The 19931-nt window shown below is 39.1% G+C and overlaps 2 protein-coding genes across 3 annotated transcripts; one reads left to right on the top strand and one right to left on the bottom strand.

Annotated features, from left to right (window-relative positions):
- Nucleotides 1-2357: 2357 nt before the first annotated feature.
- Nucleotides 2358-10915, top strand: rufy1 (RUN and FYVE domain containing 1). Its single transcript, XM_084719472.1, has 17 exons — nucleotides 2358-2719; nucleotides 2999-3178; nucleotides 3840-3957; nucleotides 4060-4161; nucleotides 4308-4431; nucleotides 4517-4578; nucleotides 4687-4822; nucleotides 5657-5758; nucleotides 5847-5963; nucleotides 7195-7362; nucleotides 7449-7546; nucleotides 7635-7754; nucleotides 8620-8749; nucleotides 9168-9262; nucleotides 9657-9705; nucleotides 9823-9900; nucleotides 10575-10915. The coding sequence occupies exons 1-17, from the start codon at nucleotides 2389-2391 to the stop codon at nucleotides 10716-10718; spliced, it is 2154 nt and encodes a 717-aa protein (XP_084575598.1). The 5' UTR covers nucleotides 2358-2388; the 3' UTR covers nucleotides 10719-10915.
- Nucleotides 10916-11438: 523 nt separating this feature from the next.
- Nucleotides 11439-19001, bottom strand: hnrnph1 (heterogeneous nuclear ribonucleoprotein H1). Of its 2 annotated transcripts, none has more exons than XM_084719470.1 (11): nucleotides 18844-19001; nucleotides 17810-17906; nucleotides 17567-17722; nucleotides 17336-17479; nucleotides 16268-16406; nucleotides 15369-15547; nucleotides 15100-15212; nucleotides 14242-14377; nucleotides 14064-14147; nucleotides 13035-13127; nucleotides 11439-12263 (listed from the first exon to the last, which is right to left on the bottom strand). In XM_084719470.1, exons 2-11 carry the CDS (start codon nucleotides 17889-17891, stop codon nucleotides 12166-12168), a joined length of 1224 nt encoding a protein of 407 aa, XP_084575596.1. In that variant the 5' UTR covers nucleotides 17892-17906; nucleotides 18844-19001; the 3' UTR covers nucleotides 11439-12165. The 2 variants fall into 2 exon arrangements, with proteins under 2 accessions (XP_084575596.1, XP_084575597.1); XM_084719471.1 differs by having other exon boundaries at nucleotides 18836-18931.
- Between the last annotated feature and the right edge of the window lie 930 nt (nucleotides 19002-19931).

Raw genomic sequence — 19931 nt, 5'->3', positions numbered from 1 at the left:
CTGCTGCTCTTAGGTTGATAGATTGCAATAATAAAACATTTTGCAAAGTCCGTTTGAGGTAAATCTTGCTATTAATCGATTAAAATATAATTACATGACTGTCTGTAGTTAATCGTGAATAATCACAAATTAATCACTGTATATCTGTTCAAAATGCACCTTAAAGGGATATTAACCAGAAACAATGGCAAATATTGTCCAGAAACCCTCAACCCTCTTCAGTATTATTATTGTCAGTAATAGTTTATTTCTTTAATAAAATATTGTCCTCTGAGGAGAAAATCCTCAATATTCTTTGTATTAAAGCAGCAGGGTCATTTACATCAGTGTCAATCGGTTTACATCAGTGAGGATTAGACCACAGCAGACAGCAAACTGCACATCGACACACACCGAGGAGATGAAGAGGAGAGACTCTTCATCATGACTTACAATAATGCAGCACAGTGACAAACGTTTTGTGGAGGAGACGAGTGTCTGTCAGTTTGGCCTTTATAGCAAGAGATATTTTTATCTGTAGTGTTTAAACCACAAACTGTACAGTAACATCAACTCAGCACTTGAAAATTGTAGCTTTGAATGTTTTCTACCAGATTATGTCATTTGTCCATTTTTGGCCAAGGGAGAAATTTCATGTAATATTCTTAGTTTCCGATAGGGGCGTATGATGGTTTACTGCACTCCAATGAATGACACAATGTTGACACAGGTGTGATCTTAAGGAAGTCAGATAATGATTTGTGTTTGTGCATGAGAAAAAATTGTGCCTGTGCATGAAATTGCAGCACAAATATGTATTTGCAAGATAGAGTGAAATAAATTATGATGTATTATACCTCCAAGTTGCAGTGAATTTCTGTTGATGCAGGCTATTGAGCTTTGAGTTTCCCAGGCCAACATGGCTTTGATGCACATCGAAAGCACCTCTAGCTTTGTTCTTTTCATAAAAAATGCTACAATGTTAAAATTAGTAGTAATATGTAATCTAAAATTTTGGATTTCATGATTAGGACTAATTCCAAATTTAAAAAAAAATTAAGCAGTGAAAGTAGCAAATATTTTCAGTATATAGTGTTTCTATAGCATTTTGCAAAAGCAAACAGAAGATGGGCATTTTTGTTCATGAGATGGGAATTTTTCTGTTTTTCTGTCACTGCACAAAAAAGTAATGATGCAGAAAAATCATTGATACTGCTAACTATTGACATACATTTAGCTGCAATGATAGTTAAAAATAAATCAGGTAGCATGTATTATTTGGAAAGAAAATAGTTATTTTATGCTTTTCTCCCTCCGTAAATCATTAGCATTATCTGATCTAACAGGCATTTAAAGGGTCAAAATTCAGAATTTGAATGAAATTTTGGTTTTCATGACCAGGACTTTTAATGAAGTTGGTGAAAGTGGAAAAATCTTTTAATTATAATTATAATAATTATAATAATTATAATTTTTAATTATAATTACAGCATTTTGGGAATGCAAACAGGAGATGGCCGTTTTTGGCCACAAACACGCTGAATGGATAGTGATTTTGAACAACGCCAGAGGGTTAAGAAGTCCAGTGTCCTGCGGAGAGCCACATTTTAAAGGTATTTATAGCCTCTCTCGGTCTGGTTAAAAAAAAACCCAAAAAAAACCAAAAACATATCCCTTCCTGGTGCATGACCTGACATTGACCCACCTATATGTCTACATACCTGATCTGGTGCTTAGTGCCCCAAGTGCCTATAACAAAACAAATACAAATAAATACAAAAATAACTAATAATAACCAAACTAATGAAATAGCTCCAACAGTTTTGATAGTGATATCTTAAAGTTTCCAGTCTTGTGTTGTTATGTTAATTTCTTCTGTTTTACATTTCTCTTTTGCTTTATTATCTACAATGGTTAGCTTTAGCAATATTTTATAGATATTTGAAAGATTTTGTTTGACTTTATTTCTATTTTGAATCACATATTGTATTATTGTCTAACTCATATTTGGAGGCTATCATTTCAAATTAATTTATTGTAATCTTTGTGAGTAGTTGCAGCTATAATACTAATACTCTTCCAGCCCAACAATAGATCTTTTCATTTCAACTTATATTAATCAAATAAAAAAGCAGACTTATTGGAAGGGGAACAAAACATATCGTTACATTTAAAAACCTTGGGGAGGCATCAGGGAAACTATATAATAATTTAATTAACTGCTGAAAAGAAAGAGGTTTAGCAGAGATAGTGAGTGTTTACTACCCCTATACCTCAGTCCAGTAGGTGGCAGTGGTGCACCTGTAAGCGGACAATAAATCCAAAGAAGAAGAATAAAGGCCTCACAACGCGCGTGATTGCTCTGGTGTGGTCACGTGAACAGTCGGGGCGTGGGGAGGGGGGACAAACATGGCCGACGAGGCAGGGGAAGTAAACACAGCTGTTGAGGATGGCGAAGCAGAACAGCAGCAAGAGGAGCCCGAAGTTTCTGAAGCCGCCGTCAGCGGTGAGCCAGGCGGCAGCGACGCACCGGAGCAGACGGAGAAGTCTGCTCCGGCCGCGGCGGAGAACAGCTGGTCGGCTCCCCTCCTGTCTCTGGCTCGGAAGGCCACGGAGACGATTAGCAGCGGGGTGAGCTACGCTGCTGCCCAGAGAAATCCCTCACAGGGATCCGCTGCCAACTCCCCAACAGAACAAGAGCCCGAAAATGAGCTCAACAACGCTTCAAAAAAGCTTCCAGGTAGGCGCTCACTATTATTAACATTTGACATTCAAACTAACACCCTCCCTTTGATCCAAGTTAAAATACTGCAGCCAAAGTCCACCTCAGTACTTCCTCTTGGACTTAGCTGATTGTCAGCTGTCGGGACACATGACTTCAAGTGCAACACATTGATTTCAAGGGCTGATGGCTGTGCGGAAAGTCACTCTTTGACAGGGGATTGCATATTTCCTCTAAGCCTGCATTTGTTTGAGTAATCTCATTTCGTCCATTTTCTTTGCCTTGCCTTCTTTACAGTTCTGCCCCCCAAAGACCCCATGTCAATAGAGAGATCCAACCTCCTCAGCATGATGAAGCTGAGCATCAAAGTATTAATTCAGTCCTCCTTGAGTCTGGGCAGGACTCTGGACTCAGAATACCCACCCCTGCAGCAGTTCTTTGTTGTGCTAGAGCATTGCCTCAAACATGGGCTGAAAGGTGAGTCCATGAGGATTTTCAAACAACATGATTTTTTAATTAAAGGCACAATATGCAAGATTTTCCTTAAAAAAAAACAATGAGTCATTAAAAAGAATCCCTGTCGATCATCACTTGTGATCTACTAGAAGTGTATCATGGTGTCTGTACCCTGCCCTCTGCCTTTATTTTGCTTTTTTCTCATATTTTGCGGTGTTTGGTACATTTCTAGGCAGTGGTGTGTTGCCCAAGCCAATAACAGTACGTTGGTTGTAAAGGCAGGACTCTATAAAAACGTAGAGACCATCAGTTGTATCACTATCTCCACCCCTCTCCTCTGCTTTCTGTGAGAACTACAGAAAGAGTTTTACATGCATGCACAGGCAGAACAGGCTTAGGATCACGTCGGCTGTATTCACATGAAATTGTTTTGTGCTTCACAACGTAACTGCTGTGAAATAATCAGAAAATAGTGTTTTAGTTCTTTAAGTCATTGATTTAACACCACTCTCTCACTTCATTCACTCTCTATCTCACTCTCCTTCATTACTTCGGGGAGGAGGGGCCAACTTTGAGTCATGTGTTTACAAAATATCCTGCATATTCTGCCTTTAATATCATCCGATCCCATGTCACTACCAGAGTGAGCAGAAATAATTTTAACATTTTGTTTTGTTTTCAGCTAAGAAATCCTTCATTGGTCAGAACAAGTCCATTTGGGGACCCCTGGAACTGGTTGAGAAGTTGTGTCCAGAGTCTGTCAACATTGCCACAAGTGCCAGAGATCTGCCTGGCATTAAGTATGTGATGCTTATCCATTTTCTAGTATGCATATGTAAAGTCTTGCTGACCATCCACTTGATTTTTGGCATTTTTTCATTTTAATTTTATTTCATTTTCAGAACCGGTTTGGGGAGAGCAAGGGCTTGGCTGCATTTAGCGCTTATGCAGAAGAAAGTAGCGGACTACATGAAAGCTTTGCTGGACCGGAAAGATCTCCTGAGGTCAGTGATCATGGTTACTTATGTGGTCTCAATATATCAGGTATCTTATACTAGAATGTTAAAGTTTACAGTTATTTTTCCATACTTCGATTTGATTCTTTTTCTTTTTATAACCCTCTGTCAAACCCTTCTTTGTCTCCTCCTAGTGAGTTTTATGACTCTGGAGCGTTGATGCTGGAAGAGGAGGGGGCCGTGATGGGGGGGCTGCTGGTAGGCCTCAATGTAATTGACGCTAACCTCTGTATTAAAGGAGAGGATCTTGATTCTCAGGTGAGTGCAGACAGAGTTTTTCATTTTCTCTGTGAGAAAGAATTCGATCAGGATAAACGGTGATCAGTTTCTCTTTTCCGTTTAGGTGGGAGTCATTGACTTCTCCCTTTATCTGAAAGACCCTGCCAACAGCGAGACTCAAAAAGAGTGAGTGCCTGCTTTCGGATGGATCTAGCATCTCATCCCACGCTGCCTTTCATCCCTGTTGTTATTTTAGTTTGACCCTCTCAACTGTTTGTGACCCTCAACCTGTAGTGATTCCAAGATGACAGCCATATTGGATCAGAAGCACTACATTGAGGAGTTAAATCGTCACCTAAGTGGCACGGTCACTGACCTTCAGGCTAAGATGGACTCTCTAGAGAAGACCAACAGCAAACTTGTAGAGGAGGTGAGACGCGTTATGTGTGAAGTCATTTTTAGATTGTTCCAATCAGCTAAAAAGAAGACATTCCCCTCTAATGTCAGCTTAGACTGGGTTGCACCAACAAGGACTCATTTAATGTGACATCAGCTCTCATCAGAGTTTAGCAATCCAAGATTTAAAATGAGTGAATCCACATTTTAACATTAAGCAGAATGCTGTTGCACAATTAATATTTTATCTCAGTAAATCTAAGTTTAGTGATGTAAACCAAATGTAAATAATGTTTTGTCAATTTGGAGATGTTTCCTTACACAAATGAAAAAAAAAAGCCCCTTTAGCTAGTGTGCCAAAAAGTTAACTAAATCTTATATTGTTGGCTAGCTCGCTAAAAAGTTAGCCTATTCATGATGGCTTCACAGAGAAGCTCTAATTTCTCGTCCTTTGGGAAAAACTTACTGGTTGAATTATCAATTGGTGTTAAAGAAAGTAGAGTCGCATCATAAAACTCCATTAGGTTGAGTCTATCTCTTAGTTTTCTTTGAGGAACTTGATTATTTTTTTCAATTCATCTCAAAACAGTGGCCATTTTAAAAGTTAAACCACTTTAAATGTAAGTTTGAAGTTAATACACTTTAAATTGGAGTAAATAAGGCTGAGAGTAAAAACCAGACTCAGATTTAAAGAGAGGTTTACATTTAACCTTTCTAAATTTTAGGATACTTTTAAACTTAAGTGCAACATAATTTAAAGTTTTAATCGGTCTAAAAAAGTAATCCTTGTTGGTGCAATCCAGCCATATTGGCATGTGTGCACATTAGGTGTGTCTGACTGACGAGTTTTTGTTTTTCTTTTCCACAGCTGACAGCAGCAACAGACAGAATTAACTCTCTGCGGGAGGAACAGGAACAGCTAAGACAGGAGAATGTGTCGATTTTGCAGTCCAGCCAGAAAAAGGAAGAGGTCAGAAAGCATCAACAAATAATGTCATCTAAACCCACTCCTAATCTAAATACAATACTCGTACTGTATGATGTGTTTCTGTTTCCAGGCAGCCCTTCAGGACAGTCAAGTGGAGCTGGAGACATACAAACAGACTCGACAGGGTCTGGATGAGATGTACAACGTGGTGTGGAAGCAGTATAAAGAGGAAAAGCGCATTCGCCAGGTCAGGTACCATCAGGTTATAGCATATGGTAGTAAAAAGTGACTCAGCTGCTTTGTGCTGCTTCTTGGGGGAATGAGGTGAAGGCTGGAGATGCATTTTTGGTGCAAGGCATTGTCTGCGTTGAAGTTTTAAGTAGTCTGCATGCTCTATTGTCAGCACATATAGACAGAAGCCAGCAGTGAGTTCTGAGCATTGCAAGAAATCCGGTTCACTCATGCATCTGATGCATTGGACTTTAATGTGTAAGATACAAGCGCATCAGTTCAGACGGCTTGTATCAGTAAAAAACTGAACATGATTCGGAAACAAATCCATGCAGCAATAGCGTATCAATACATCTCATTAGGAAGCGCATATGTTTCATTTTTGGTATCAGGGAGCTGGCACTGTAACTTGCATCCGTTTTCTCTCTGCTCCTGCCTCCGACTGCACCGCTCTCGTTGGATGCCTCGATCACACAGAACAAGCGCTCCCTCCTCCCTGTGTCTCCTCTTCATTTGATCAAAAGAGACCACGCTGAAAATAGTGACAGAAGTGACATTGTACCACGTTGTGCCACCAAATTTTCATAAAGCGCAAGTGTATAATAAGTTGGATAAGATGAGAAACACTTCTGCAAATCATTTATGCAAAATGTGTCAGACAGCAGAGTACAGAGCCACGAGTCTGATCCACAGAGACGTCATGTTACTGTGAGAGCAGGTAACACAGAGCATCACTGTTCCTCCACACTAGTCAAAACCACAGGACTCTTTATATGAAACAGAGCAGAATATTATCTTACTGCAAAAATACTAATATTTTAAATGGTTTTAAAGTTTGTTCACAGATTCAAATTTAGGCTACAGTATCTCATTTACTCGTGAGATTCATAATAAGATGTTAACACCACTGTAATGTCTCCTTCTCTTTGTCTCTCCTTTTACTATATTTAGTAAAACTATCAGGATTCCTTTTTGCAACTAATAGCACTCTACACATATAGCATTAATTGAATCAAAATGTAAAGATTCACATATTGTATTGTATCATGACAGAGCCGAATCATATCAAACCGAATCGTTGGCAATTTAAAAATATCTAAGATATATTGTATCATTGAACATAGAATTGGTCTCAGTCAGTGAGATACACACCCCTACTGTCTAATGTTTTTTTTTTTTTTTTAACTGAGTAGAATTGAACTGAATTTGACTCATGCCTTTTGTATGTTTGTGTTGCATGATGTCAGGAGCTGGAGCGCGAGTTGGAGCTCCAGGTTGGCCTGAAACAGGAGATGGAGGTGGCCATGAAGCTGCTTGAGAAGGACACACATGAGAAACAGGACACGCTGGCAGCCCTGCGGCTTCAGCTTGACCAAGTCAAGACACTTAATGTGCAAATGTTCCACAAAGCTCAGGTAGACACACATGAATACACCTTTTCTTCCTCTTGTACACCCATTCAGACAGAACGCACATTAACACAGTCTGTGTGACTCTTAAGGACTCAGAGCGAGAAGCAGAAAAAAAACAGGCGGAGGCCGTGCAGCTGGAGCAGAAGATGGATGAAATGGAGAAGGCCATGAAGGAACTAGAGCAGAGGTGTGTACTGTCATGAACCAGTGTGTTTAAATGATATTAAAATGATATTCCTTTAATATTCTCCTTCCTGGTTGTTTGTGTGTCACAGGCTACAGAACTCGGAGCGAGAGCGCAAACAAAGTGACCAATCAGACAAAGACATGCGGGTGGAGCTGGAGGGAAAAGTGGATGCTTTGCAGAAACAACTGAGTGACCTGGACACACTAAGGTTAAGATGGAAAAATAAATAATAAAACTTAGACATATATATACATACAATATAATATGTTTTCAAAATCATTCAGCTCTCCAAAAACTGAAACTGGTTGACAAAAAACAAAACTTTGGAATAAACAAACATTAACTGAGGTGATATTGTCTACTTATAAAACAAAAACTCTACTCTGAATGTCTTAAATCTTGCCTCTGACAAATATTCATCATGGTATAATGAAAAAACACAAACAAAACATAAACTAATGAAAACTAAATTAAAAATAAAAATATTTAAACAATAAAAACTAAACACAAATGAGCAAACACTCTGGAAGTTTACTGAAAGAACAAAAAGTAAACATGAAAATAAAAACTAATGAAAAATACAAAACTGAATTAATTCTATAATAACTAGAAGAAAATGTCCTAATCATTGGAGAAAGGAAGAAAGGAGACAGATGCACTGGACATACTTCCTACATCAGCCACAAAGTGTAATAAAGATCAATATGTGTAACTTTATAAAACTAAGTCATGATTAATTGGGGTCCAGTACTCGGTGTCAGTATCTGAAAAATATTGTTTAATATTACAGGATATAAGTTTAGTTTTAACTTGAATCAGTCTTACACAGATTTAAAATCAACTGGCATGAAAGACAGTGGCAGATCTATTAAAGGTCTCACAGTACAAGTCAGGTGTTCCTTCATTTTCTTCATACATACATCAGTTCTAAAAAAAAAATCCCATGCCTTTAATATTAAACACGTTCACATCATGTAACTTGAGTCTCATATCTCCAATTTGTAGCAACAGTTCTAATTTTGATTAACAGTAATAATAATAATAATACCACCACATCTCTTGTGTGTTCTCAGGTTGGGTTTGGAGAACGAGCTGCGGACTGAGAGGGAACAGAGACAAAGCCTGCAAAAAGCTCTGCAGCGGGAACAGGACAACAGTGTCGAGCTCCGCACACAGCTGCAACAACTCCAGGGCCTCCACACGGTCAGTGGGTAAACTGTAGTTATTAGAGGGTTTATTTGTAGATTCTAAATTCCCTGTGCATCAGTCTATGTCATTATGTGCAATGCAATTTGATTTGCAGAACCAAATTGAGATAATATGCATAACCACCAGATATAGGCACAAAATAACTACTTTAAAAGTGCTTCTTGATGTTACCTGTCAGGTTCATTTCAGTTCTTAGGTTCAATCTCAAACCTGTTTCTACTAGTTAATCAGATACTGCAGTTTAAGAGTGGTTCCTGTTTGAGTATTTACATTTGAAATATCAATATTTGCAATGTGATTGTAATTGTCCAGTTGGTGCAACAGCCTTAGCAAAACATTGTCCATCCTATTGAAGTTTTTCCAATACATGTATAGTGATGGGATGTTTGTTTCCTGTGAACTGATGGTGTAGGAGCTCCAGGATTTGAAGCAGGAGAAGCAGCAGCTGCAGCTGAAGTGTGAACAGCAGGAACAGGCTCTACAGGAGATGGGACTTCACCTCAGCCAGTTAGTACTACTGATTTTGTCATCTTTTTTGTTAATTATATATACCATTTTATTGGGCAGGGCAATATATAGCTCTATATCTATATATTCGATCTTGGACATCATTACATAAGTTTAGCCTTTTCCTGGTTTTAAAGGCTACAGTAAAGTGGTGTCATTCTTTTTTTACATGACTGTTCAGCTGTCTCTTTACCTTTACATACTTAATAATTATACCCACATTACTGACAATTTTTATAAATTAAAATTTGAATTAAAATGATTGTGTTAATATTTTGTCAAAGCATGAATAGTCAACCCTACAATACTGTGGCAATATTGATAATGTTGTAATAACTGTAATATTACTATTTTGTGTCCTGAGGTTTTTGTGTTGTCTTCATCTTTATCACAGGTCTAAACTCAAGATGGAGGACTTCAAGGAGGTCAACAAAGCTCTGAAGGTAGAAGTGCACTTGTGCAATTGATCCTGCAAATTTTGAAGAGAGAGAGAGAGAGAGAGAAAAAACAAAAACAAAAACAGAGAAATTCAAATCTCGTTTGTTCCTTGTTCCCACCAGGGCCACGCCTGGCTGAAAGATGATGAGGCCACTCAATGCAAGCAATGCCAGAAGGAGTTCTCCATTTCACGCAGAAAGGCAGGCTCCTCACTTCCTTTATTGACTTACTATATTTGTGATGCACCAAAACAAATAGGGTGCGGCAGGGATGCCATTTTTTGTTGGCCAACCTGGAAGTTAGCGTCAGTCTGGTTCCCTCTACTATAAACCCGATTTTGTTTCATGGGATTAGTGAGAATAGGCTCTGTGGTGAACAAAAGTTTATGATACCGACAAATCTTGTTCAGCAACAGTCTTCCCAAATGAATACTGTTTTTGTTATTTTTTAAGAATAAATATAGTCACGACAAGTAAAAAGCCAATGTTAGGCTACAAATATACAAGTCATGTGACTCAGTTTTACCACCAAGTGTTCAGCATGACGACACTGAATGTCTCATTTAGCCCTTTGTCGGCAACTGCCTTTTTATATACTCTTAAAAGTTTAAAAATTCAGCAGTGGGGTATTTACTGTTGCATTTTATGTTGTAAAATAAAAGGTGGAAATCCCTTGAGCTTCTGTTAACCACAGATCTTATTTTTTGAGGCAAAAAAAAGCACTGATTTTGAGACAAGTTAACTGTTAATGCTAATATGCTAACTCTCTTCCCTGTTTTAGGACTCATTCCTGCAGCCCTGTGTTCCTCATATGTGAAAATGTACTTGGCAGTAAACTTCATCCTGATCATTTGTTCTTGTATTGTACTTCACAGCACCACTGTAGAAACTGTGGAGACATCTACTGCAACAGTTGTTCCAGTAACGAACTGGCCTTGCCCTCCTACCCTCGGCCTGTGCGGGTGTGTGACATGTGCCACTCCCTCCTGCTGCAGAGAAGCTCCTCCACAGCCTCCTGACAAAACATCTACAAGCCTCAAAGTTTCTACAAGAGCTTTCTAACACTGCACATGCTCATCCACTATGATTTTAACTATGTTACTACTTAAGGTCATCAAATCTTATGGAAATGCGATTTGGTGTTCCATTTCCACTGTTACCTGAAATTCAGGAACATTAGTTCATCATCTGTATTAAACAAGGGGCCACCTTTTAACACCGAGGGATGATCTGTTATTGCTGACTGTATGTTAAGAAGACTTGACTTTGCTTTGAGGTTGACATAGTTTAGGATATTTATGTGATCAATGTTCATTTAGCTGGAATAACATCAGTTTGACTGTTTGGTACTTGCTAACTGATCATAGGTTTTCTCATTTGAACCACGGATGTAGATTATATTAAGGTCCCATCACAGTTACTGTTGGTTTTCAGCGTTTGTTGAGGATCATTTGTGTAGCTGGTTCATATACTTCACTTTGATATTGTTCAACTTTTCATGCATCTACTCCGTAACAATATTTGCAGTTGTGGCCCCACTGCTGGATACATGCAAAATTGTGTAAATGACTGTAGAATGTTAACAAAATTTAACTATTTTAGAATGTATTATATAACAACAGGGTTTTGTGGATTGTGTCAACAGCTACAAAGCCATTTTCTTAATTTGGGAATGGTGACCAACAGTTTTTTTTATCTAGGTATTTGATAAATGAATAAAACCTCCTCTTTTGCAAATCTTGTTTCAATTAGATATTCCAGACTAGTTTATTCACTTTGTGCACAGGAAATACAAATAGCATTTGAAGCAGTAGAAACCTTCATGTCAGCAGATTTGAAATTCGTTTGCTGTTGATATAGCACTCATCCAGAGACACCGCTCTATCAACAGTCACACCTGAAGAAAACAAAACATGCCCTGACCACGTGAAGTTTCAAATTCGGATTAACATCTTAACTGGAAATTAAAAGAAGGCTATAAACACTATGTAGAAGATGAAACAAGTCCAAAAACATATCAGAATATAGACATTTTCTGATCATTTTTGTTCATGCACTCAGACATTGAAATAAATGTTAAAGCAACCAGCACAGGATGAATTAACTTCGAGGAACAGCCAGGTGCTTTGACAAAGATAAACGCAAAAACGACACACTTCCGGGTAATGAAAATTTAAAGCAAGGTTTCTGTGACGTGTCAAATCTGTGAGGAATGGGGAAGACGAACAGCGCTTTCTCTGACAATTCTCGTGACACTTGATAATCTTACTTCTCTGAAGATCATCCACTTTAAAAAAAAAAAAAAAAAAATACAAACCCTACCCCCTCAGTATTTTCAAAACAACCTCACCTGACCCTACCCTATGTATATTAGGTGAGACTTGCGTTTCCAGTCCTTCCAGCAAAATGCTGAGTTTAAAAAAAACAAAACAAAAAAACCCCATCAAATTAAGGGAGAAAGAAAAACTACATTCCCCATCCCCCACCCAGTCCATTCATAGAGCCTCTGCTTCCGCCTCCTCCACCGCCGCCGTAGTAACTGCTTCCCATTCCGCCCTGGTTACCTAACAAGAGAGAGAAAATACACACTATAGGACCGTGGAGTTCATCAAGGAGTCAAACTGTGAAAGACACTGCAGATCTGTCCTTCAAAACAAAACTTGTCAACATTTTGTCCTAAGGGCTCAGCCTGGTGCAGAACACAGCTGTGGTGCATATCAATACTTCACTGACTTGTGTGTTAAAAGCAGGAAATGATGTAGTTTAGGGTGGATGTAGACACCTATAGACTTTTTTCACAGCAGCCATCTTGATATGAAAGTATCAATGATAGTCTAGCAATGAGCCAATGATCTAACATGCAGATGATCTCTCCAGGTTGCGATGGCAACAATTCATGTCAATTAAACCAATCTCACAAGTTCCATCAGGCATCACAGTCCCCCGAAAATATCATAAGATTTATGTCTCAATGCACTGACTCAAGGCTTTATTACTTTTGGCGATTTTATTCTTCCTGGAACAAGTTGCCATTAACTTTTAATGAAAAGCTAATTTTTCAGTCTTCACTTGCTCCCACAATTACATTGCAAAAAATGACTAAAATCATTTTGACATTCTTCACATTTTTTTTTGTGAGAAAAGCTGCTGTGGAATTAGGAATTTTAGGCCGCAACAATCCTAAAAGCAATCGGCAAAATCCCGGAGGGACTGACGATACAATAACCTGAATGGAACTTTAATTACTCTAATTGGTAACACCTGTGTTTACCCCACTATTTCATGTTAAAATGGCTGCTGTGACAAAGGTCTATTACAACAGAGCTGACACTCACTATAGTCACTGTAGCCACCCATGTTGCCCTGGCTGCTGTATCCACCGGAGTACCCTGAGCTCAGCTGCCCACCGCTGTAAGACGACTGGTTCCCTGTGGAGAGGACAGATCACACCAGGTTCAGAGGGACATTTTTAAGCATCATAGTTATTCCATAGATATTTTGTGATGCCCTCCCTTGTCTGAGAAAATGGCCAAGCACCAACGCCACAAGGATTCTGTGCTGCTGTGCAAGCATTTGTATCCACAGGGAATTAAGAAAGAAAAATTTGTGGGCCTGAACAGTTGTCTGGGAAAAAATGTGAACAATGTATACTGCCCTTCAGAGCAAAAACAGTAACTAGATAATTGGTTAAAAACTGGGCTGAGACTCGAGTGACTTTGACATCTGTTTCATCATATAGAAATAAGATTATGACACCTAAAGCAGAAAAGCTACATCAGGTGAAAGCTAGCTTGTGAGATACCTACATTGGCTAGCCTTAGCTAAAACAAAATGTACTTAGTGATTTTTTCCAACTGCTGTTCAGTGTAGCCTACTTAGAAAATATCAATTTTGAAGAACTGACATGTTTGTTCAGTTTGTTTTTCCACATGAGCAAATGACGCAGTAGTTAACACTAAACAGTAGCCAAAACCAATCATGATGGAGGCAGGAAAAAAACCCCACAGCTTAACTACTGTTAAAACTAATTAGCTCAACATAATGTTATCTCAGCTTTTGACTTAGAGTTCATGTGATTTTGTGTGCTTAAACTACCAATAAACTTGATATTTCAATGTATTAAACTGTAGATTTCAACATAAATACTAGCAGAATTAATAGAAGACCAAGAGTGATACATTTAATCCCTATGAGCTACACCTAAATACTTGAAATTCTTTCACTGAGTCAGTAGTTACTGCTGTTTCTCTGTAGTACAGTACTATTGTGAATCTCAATGAATCTAAAACCACTCTATGCTTGAGAACTTGAAGCCCTGCATCCAGGACACAGCTGGTCTCAGGACCTCCATTACTGATACTAACCCATGCCACCCATCATCTGGCTGCCATATGCTCCGTTACTGCCACCTGCTGTTGAGTTCAGAAACAGCTCCACATAGCGGTGCTCTGAGGAACAGAGAAGAGAAAGAAACCTTGAATATCAATGTGAACTTCTATATGCAGGGTGGAATTGAGGTTATTTGTGACCTTTAAAACTCACGCATGTTGGCTTTGTCTTTTGACATGGCTGCCACGGCGTCCTCGTGTGTTGCAAACTCTACATCTGCCTCCCCGGTTACCCTGCCATCTGGTCCGATCTCAATGTGGACACGCACCGGATTCAATGGCGAGAAGAACTAAGAAATGTAAACACGAACAAATTACATTTGTGTAAGATACAACTTCAAACACAGGGTATCTACATGTATCCAAAGGGTATATTTAAGACTTTTTAATGTCACCATTTAAATAATGCCAACCACACATCAAATGTTAAAAGTAGAGTAGAGCTGCAATGATTGATAAATCAATTATTAATTTAATTGCCAACTATTTTGATAATCGATTCAGTGTTCATCCAGTTTTTAAATGTGAATATTTTCTGGTTCTTTACTGCTTTATGATGATTAACTATCTTTGGGTTGTGGCCAAAACAAGACATTTGAAGATGTCATGTTGGTATTTTTCTGCACAAAACCGATCACCATTTTCTGTTATTGTATGAATCGAACAACTAATTGAATAATTGATACATTTATTGACAGATTAATTGATGATGAAAATCATTAGTTGCAGCCCTAAAACAGACATACTCAGAGTAAATGCACACTGTCAAATTATAGGTAAGATAAAATGACTAACTGGTTGAATTAAATAACACTTGACCAAATATGTTCATTAGCAAAAACCTAAAAGTGTACCAGCATAAGAGGCATTCTTGCAGTAAATACATATAGGCTTTTTGTTAGTAAATGTGACTAAATTTTAAGGACCTATAGCCACTCTTGCATCTCTGCTGCATGTAGAGTAGAGAGGATCTCAGCAATCCATTTTGCAGTCCTTCATTCATTCGACTTACATTGTAGATGTCTGTCTCTGTGGCTCTGTATGGCAGACCCCTCATGTGGACACAATGGCCTGTTGTGCTCTGGAAGGAAGAGCCGCCGTCGCCATACCGACCATCCGATACACCTGAAAATATACACACGTATGTATCATTGCTATTTATCACAAGGTCTGATTTTACATTTTCATAACTAGAACAGACATAGGGTGAGTGATTTAAAAATAAACCGCACAGGTTAATCTCACTAAATCTGTTTAAATTTCAGTCCATTTGACACCCACCTCCTCCATAGCCTCCACGGCGCATTCTGTCATAGGATCCCCCTCGGCCCATCATGTTGTAGCCGCGACCACCAGAGGGCCGGTCGTAGGGGCCGGGTCTCTGCATGCCCATGGGCTTCCGCTGGGGTTCGTAATGGGTCCGCACCTCAGCGCGGCTACTCTTGAAGATCTCAATGTACCTAAGAGCATAGAGATACCACAGTAAGGGCATGGCAATGGACCAGGCACGGGTGCATTTGCTCAATACTGATGAAACTGGACTATGCAGATGCTGTCATGGTGTAGTCCATAGGTAGTAATAATATATTTGAGTACTTAATGCTAGTTGTTAATTGAGTAGATAAAAAAGAATAAATAAAAATGAAGCTGTCCAAATTGATAAGGGCCTTATTGACATTTACACTTTTCTTATGGTTACCTGAAGTGAATTATATCTGATTCAACAGAGCATCCTGTGTCCTTTCCATGACAGCCATTGTCTTAGTTTTAGAGGGACAGAGAGGGCTCCAGCCCTTCTGCAACCCACTCTAAGCATTTACCTGTGACAGTGGGCTCCAGATCCATGTGTACAGTGGCCCTCTGATTTTACCACCAGGGAGACTCCTTACCAGTTATCAACCTGGACTGATGTTTAGTGCTGAGACACCATTTGTACTCAAAATTAAGCATGTATTCTAATTCAGGATTTGTGAATGGTGCCCAAGCATTAATCTACCCATTGAACATTGTGAATGTGTGGCATATTTGGATGTAACATGAAAATCTGTGTATGTGTTTGTGGCAAATGTTACAAATATGCTCAAAGATCAGTAAAGTGTCCGTTTTACATTTGGATCAATGTTGAAGGTGCACACCATAAGAAAAGCAACTTATCCAGCCAACCAACCAACCATCCCCACCTGTGCCCTATTCTTTCCTTGTGTTTCTTTAGAGCCTTTTCAGCTATATCCTGTGAAGCAAACTGCACGAAGGCCTCCCCCGTACTCCTCCCCTGGATGTCCACCGGCAATGTTATCCCATTTGGCACGATTTCCAACCCTTCAACCCAAGGACAGATAACCCCAGCAGGGGACATATTAAATCACATGCCCAATCACAAAGAGAACTTTTCTCTAAAGAGAGAGATAGAAAACTTATGGAAAAACTCTATACATCATCACACATACCAGTTCAGTTTTTAACCAGTGACTGGCCATTTATAACGACTTACATTTACTGTGTTCTGGGGATAAAATAGAAATGAGAGGATAGAGGAAGAATATGGAAAAGGGCACTGTTTGGGACATCAGGCTAGTATTGGTGTGTTGATGAAGAGAGAACAAGATCCTGGCGGGTGACATGAGTTCAATTACTGTTCGTCCATTAGGAACTAATCTAACACTTGGCATACAGTGTATGTAAGAAAAATGTATGTAAAGGACAAGGGTGTAGAGAAATGGGGAAAGAAACAATGGTACTGGGGTAACAGAGCTGCCCAATCATTAACGAGCGAGACCCATTCCATCAGTAGTAAACTGCCAGTAGGAACAGACAATGTAAAAATGTGACTTTTTTCACGCCAGACCCAATTAGAGGAAAGAAAAGTGATGAAAATGGGCTAACGATGGATATGATGGGCAAAGATGGGAAAGGGAGTTTGTAAAAACAGATTCCTGCCCTTGAACTAATAAAGAAACTTCAAAAATTGCTTCATTTAAAATTATACCTAACTTCCTTTTCTGGCATCATTTCCTCACTGATCAATCCAAAAAAGTAAATTAATCTATTATTCTATTGTGTAATAACAATCAGTATGTAATTATTTTCCAGAGGTATATTATTTTCTTTGTAAAATCAGATGCAAGAACTGTCAAGTGTCCATAGGAGAAAGGAAACAAGAAAAGGAAGATGGAAAAATAAAAATAAAAACTTTTTATTGCTAACATTACATTAATGAAGTTTTACCACTGAGAAAGGCTTATTCTTACCTGAAAAAAACTGTACTATCTCCTCTTTGCTGCAGCCAAAAGGAAGGCCCCGAAGCCGAACCAGCCCATCTCCTGCTGTTTCTGGACAGTTTGGACCAGTGTGCTTCATGACCCAGTCCATTTCGACATTGTTGGATTTAAAAACTATCACAGGACATATAACAATCAGTCATCAGAGCTCAAAGTTGAGGCGGTTTAAAGAAGTCATTATGTGCAAGCAGGTGTACCCACCCTCTACGTATCTGTGACCCATAGTTTCTCTGTCCTTCTTCACCGCGATCTTCAGGTCTTCTTCTGTCTCCAACTCAACAAAAGCTTCTCCACTGGGACGCCCTTCTCTTGTGTAGGTGAAGTGGATGCCGCCTCCATTGTTGACAATTTTGCAGTCTGCATTGAAACATATTATAGAACAATTTCTGATTTGCTTTAACTGCTTAAGTCTTGGAAATAAAAACTGAACATTCAAATAACTACCTGAAAAAAACCTCTGTACTTCGTCCACTGAGCAGGACCACGGGAGACCCCGGATGCGTACTACATATCCCTCATCAGCCATGACTGGTCACGATCCCTGGAAAGAAAAACAAACAAAACCACTATTATTCAGTCTTCAGGTATTAGAAATAAGCACACACCACTACACAGATAATGAACTTTAGTGCATCTGTTTCGCCTCGCAAGCACCTTCCTCCGTGACCCTGCTTTACGTGGAGTTCCACGGGCAAATATACACCACGTCTCACATCCCTGGGCCATATCGTCTCAAAACACCGTAATTCTGATCTAAAATCTTCCCGACGCCGTTTTAATCACCGCCATCGACTTTCTTCAAAGCAGAAAAACTTATGATGTATGTAACTGATCGTAGTCGTGTTTGGCGGCAGGTAAATGTGAATGAATTTGCAGCACCATCTTGAGGCCGTTTGATACTGTTAGAGCAATCGTGTATGTACCAAGTACAAAAATCGCGATGCTGTGACTTTCCCTGCCACAAAGAATGTTAGTGTCTTAAACATTACGTTAAATTGCAAGTAAATGTGACAATTATCAAATTCCCAGGTTCTCCGGTGACCAATTTACAAAAAGCGCGAACACAGAGTCGTTCCCAGCTAGCTCACGTTAGCTAACGACAATGAGCAACATAAACTGATGTAGCCTACTTTGATTCGATAATATTTCCGTTGAAGCGTTTCGAGAAATGTTTAAAAGTTCACAAAAGTCAAAATATAAATTAAGAAATAAAGGACCTCTTTGTTTTCGGCAGGGTGGGTAGCCCTTAGCACGCTCAGCACCGCACCCAGACACAAGAACAAAGCGGCCCTCTCAGCCGGCGCCATGTTATTAGCGTTAACAGTTAGCTAGCTCCCACGCTAGCGTTCGCTAACAAACGGTGTTATCATAGAATCTAGAATGCATACCGATTGCAACATTATGCTATTAAGGTACCAAAAGTCTACATTGCATTTTAAGTATTGCAAATTAAATGAAAGCTGCACTGACCAATTTACCTGATTCAAACGTAGATACAACACGCCGGAGTATGTATGACCAGACCTGCGTGATGCAGCTGAAACCTTCCACTGGGTTGCCAGTCCTCAACAATCCCCCTTTCAGGAAGTATAAGTCGACGCACTTAACTAATTCCCGCCTCTGTTCCAAACTTTAACACAACCATATTAGTCAATATGACCAAACATTTTAAATACATTTGTAACGACTATTATTATATTTCAGTGTCGCGAGTCCTACGAGAATACAAAAAAAATCAAGTTTGCTAAATCTCCTTGCTGTAACTCAAAATTTAGCGAAAGTGAGGGTTTTTACATAAACCTGGCAATCCCGACAAAATAACCAATCGCCTCCGACTGGCCTGCGTCCACGCCCAAAAATGATGACGTTGCCGCCCCAGGCCCTGGCTGGCCGGGCGGCATCTCCTGGCCTACAAATCCAAGTAACCCTGTTTACAATGGTCAGTGACTAGCCTGTAATGTTTTTCAGCCTCTTGAAAGTACAGTATAATATATGTACCTCATAAGTTTCACAATAAGGCCAAAAGGAGCTTATGTTTATCAACACCAACTCAAAACATTACCACAATTCTGACATTAACACTTAACATTTAACACTTAAAGCCTATTTAATAAGACAACCAACAGCAGACCATGACGGATTTTTGAGTTTTTGTCTTGATGATGTGTAACAGTAACCTAGATAGCTTAAACTTACTTGAGTATATATTTTGGTAGCAGTTTTTGGTGAAAAATGTGACTACAAGATCACTCCTTTTACTATGAATGGGGACAGGAGAAGCAGCACACACATTTTAACAACCAGCTAAACCAAGATGTTGGTGTAATGACACACCAAAAGTAAAAAAGTAAGATAATATAGGTTACCGGTTGAAATCGCTGCACCCTCTTTTTTCAGCAGGAGACTTTTCCTTCAACAGCATCAGAAATGTCCTTTTGCTCCTGCTTTAGAAGATGTTTAGTGGGCAACAACAGGGCACTAATAATGGTCAGCTCCAGGAATTAAACTGCATCTGTCAGAGGTAGAAAGTCACAAATTACATGAACTTTAGTGATATGATTATATA

The sequence above is a fragment of the Lutjanus erythropterus genome, chromosome 5 (assembly GCF_056507025.1).
Source record: "Lutjanus erythropterus isolate fLutEry1 chromosome 5, fLutEry1.hap2, whole genome shotgun sequence".
NCBI classification, from domain to species: domain Eukaryota; kingdom Metazoa; phylum Chordata; class Actinopteri; order Lutjaniformes; family Lutjanidae; genus Lutjanus; species Lutjanus erythropterus.
Note: the sequence above shows the minus strand (reverse complement) of the source record. Positions and strands in the feature narration are given on the sequence as shown.

What these genes read in the sequence shown, in the direction of transcription:
- hnrnph1 (XM_084719470.1), bottom strand. Translation starts at nt 17,891, where the DNA reads ATGGCTGATGAGGGATATGTAGTACGCATCCGGGGTCTCCCGTGGTCC. An exon ending in AGTACAGAGGTTTTTTTCAG is followed by an intron (nt 17,723 to 17,809) that starts GTAGTTATTTGA and finishes GTTTCAATGCAG; the next exon opens with ACTGCAAAATTGTCAACAAT. An exon ending in GGGTGGCTACAGTGACTATA is followed by an intron (nt 12,264 to 13,034) that starts GTGAGTGTCAGC and finishes CTCTCTTGTTAG; the next exon opens with GTAACCAGGGCGGAATGGGA.
- rufy1 (XM_084719472.1), top strand. Translation starts at nt 2,389, where the DNA reads ATGGCCGACGAGGCAGGGGAAGTAAACACAGCTGTTGAGGATGGCGAA. An exon ending in AGAGATCTGCCTGGCATTAA is followed by an intron (nt 3,958 to 4,059) that starts GTATGTGATGCT and finishes TTTCATTTTCAG; the next exon opens with AACCGGTTTGGGGAGAGCAA. An exon ending in TCTCCATTTCACGCAGAAAG is followed by an intron (nt 9,901 to 10,574) that starts GCAGGCTCCTCA and finishes TGTACTTCACAG; the next exon opens with CACCACTGTAGAAACTGTGG.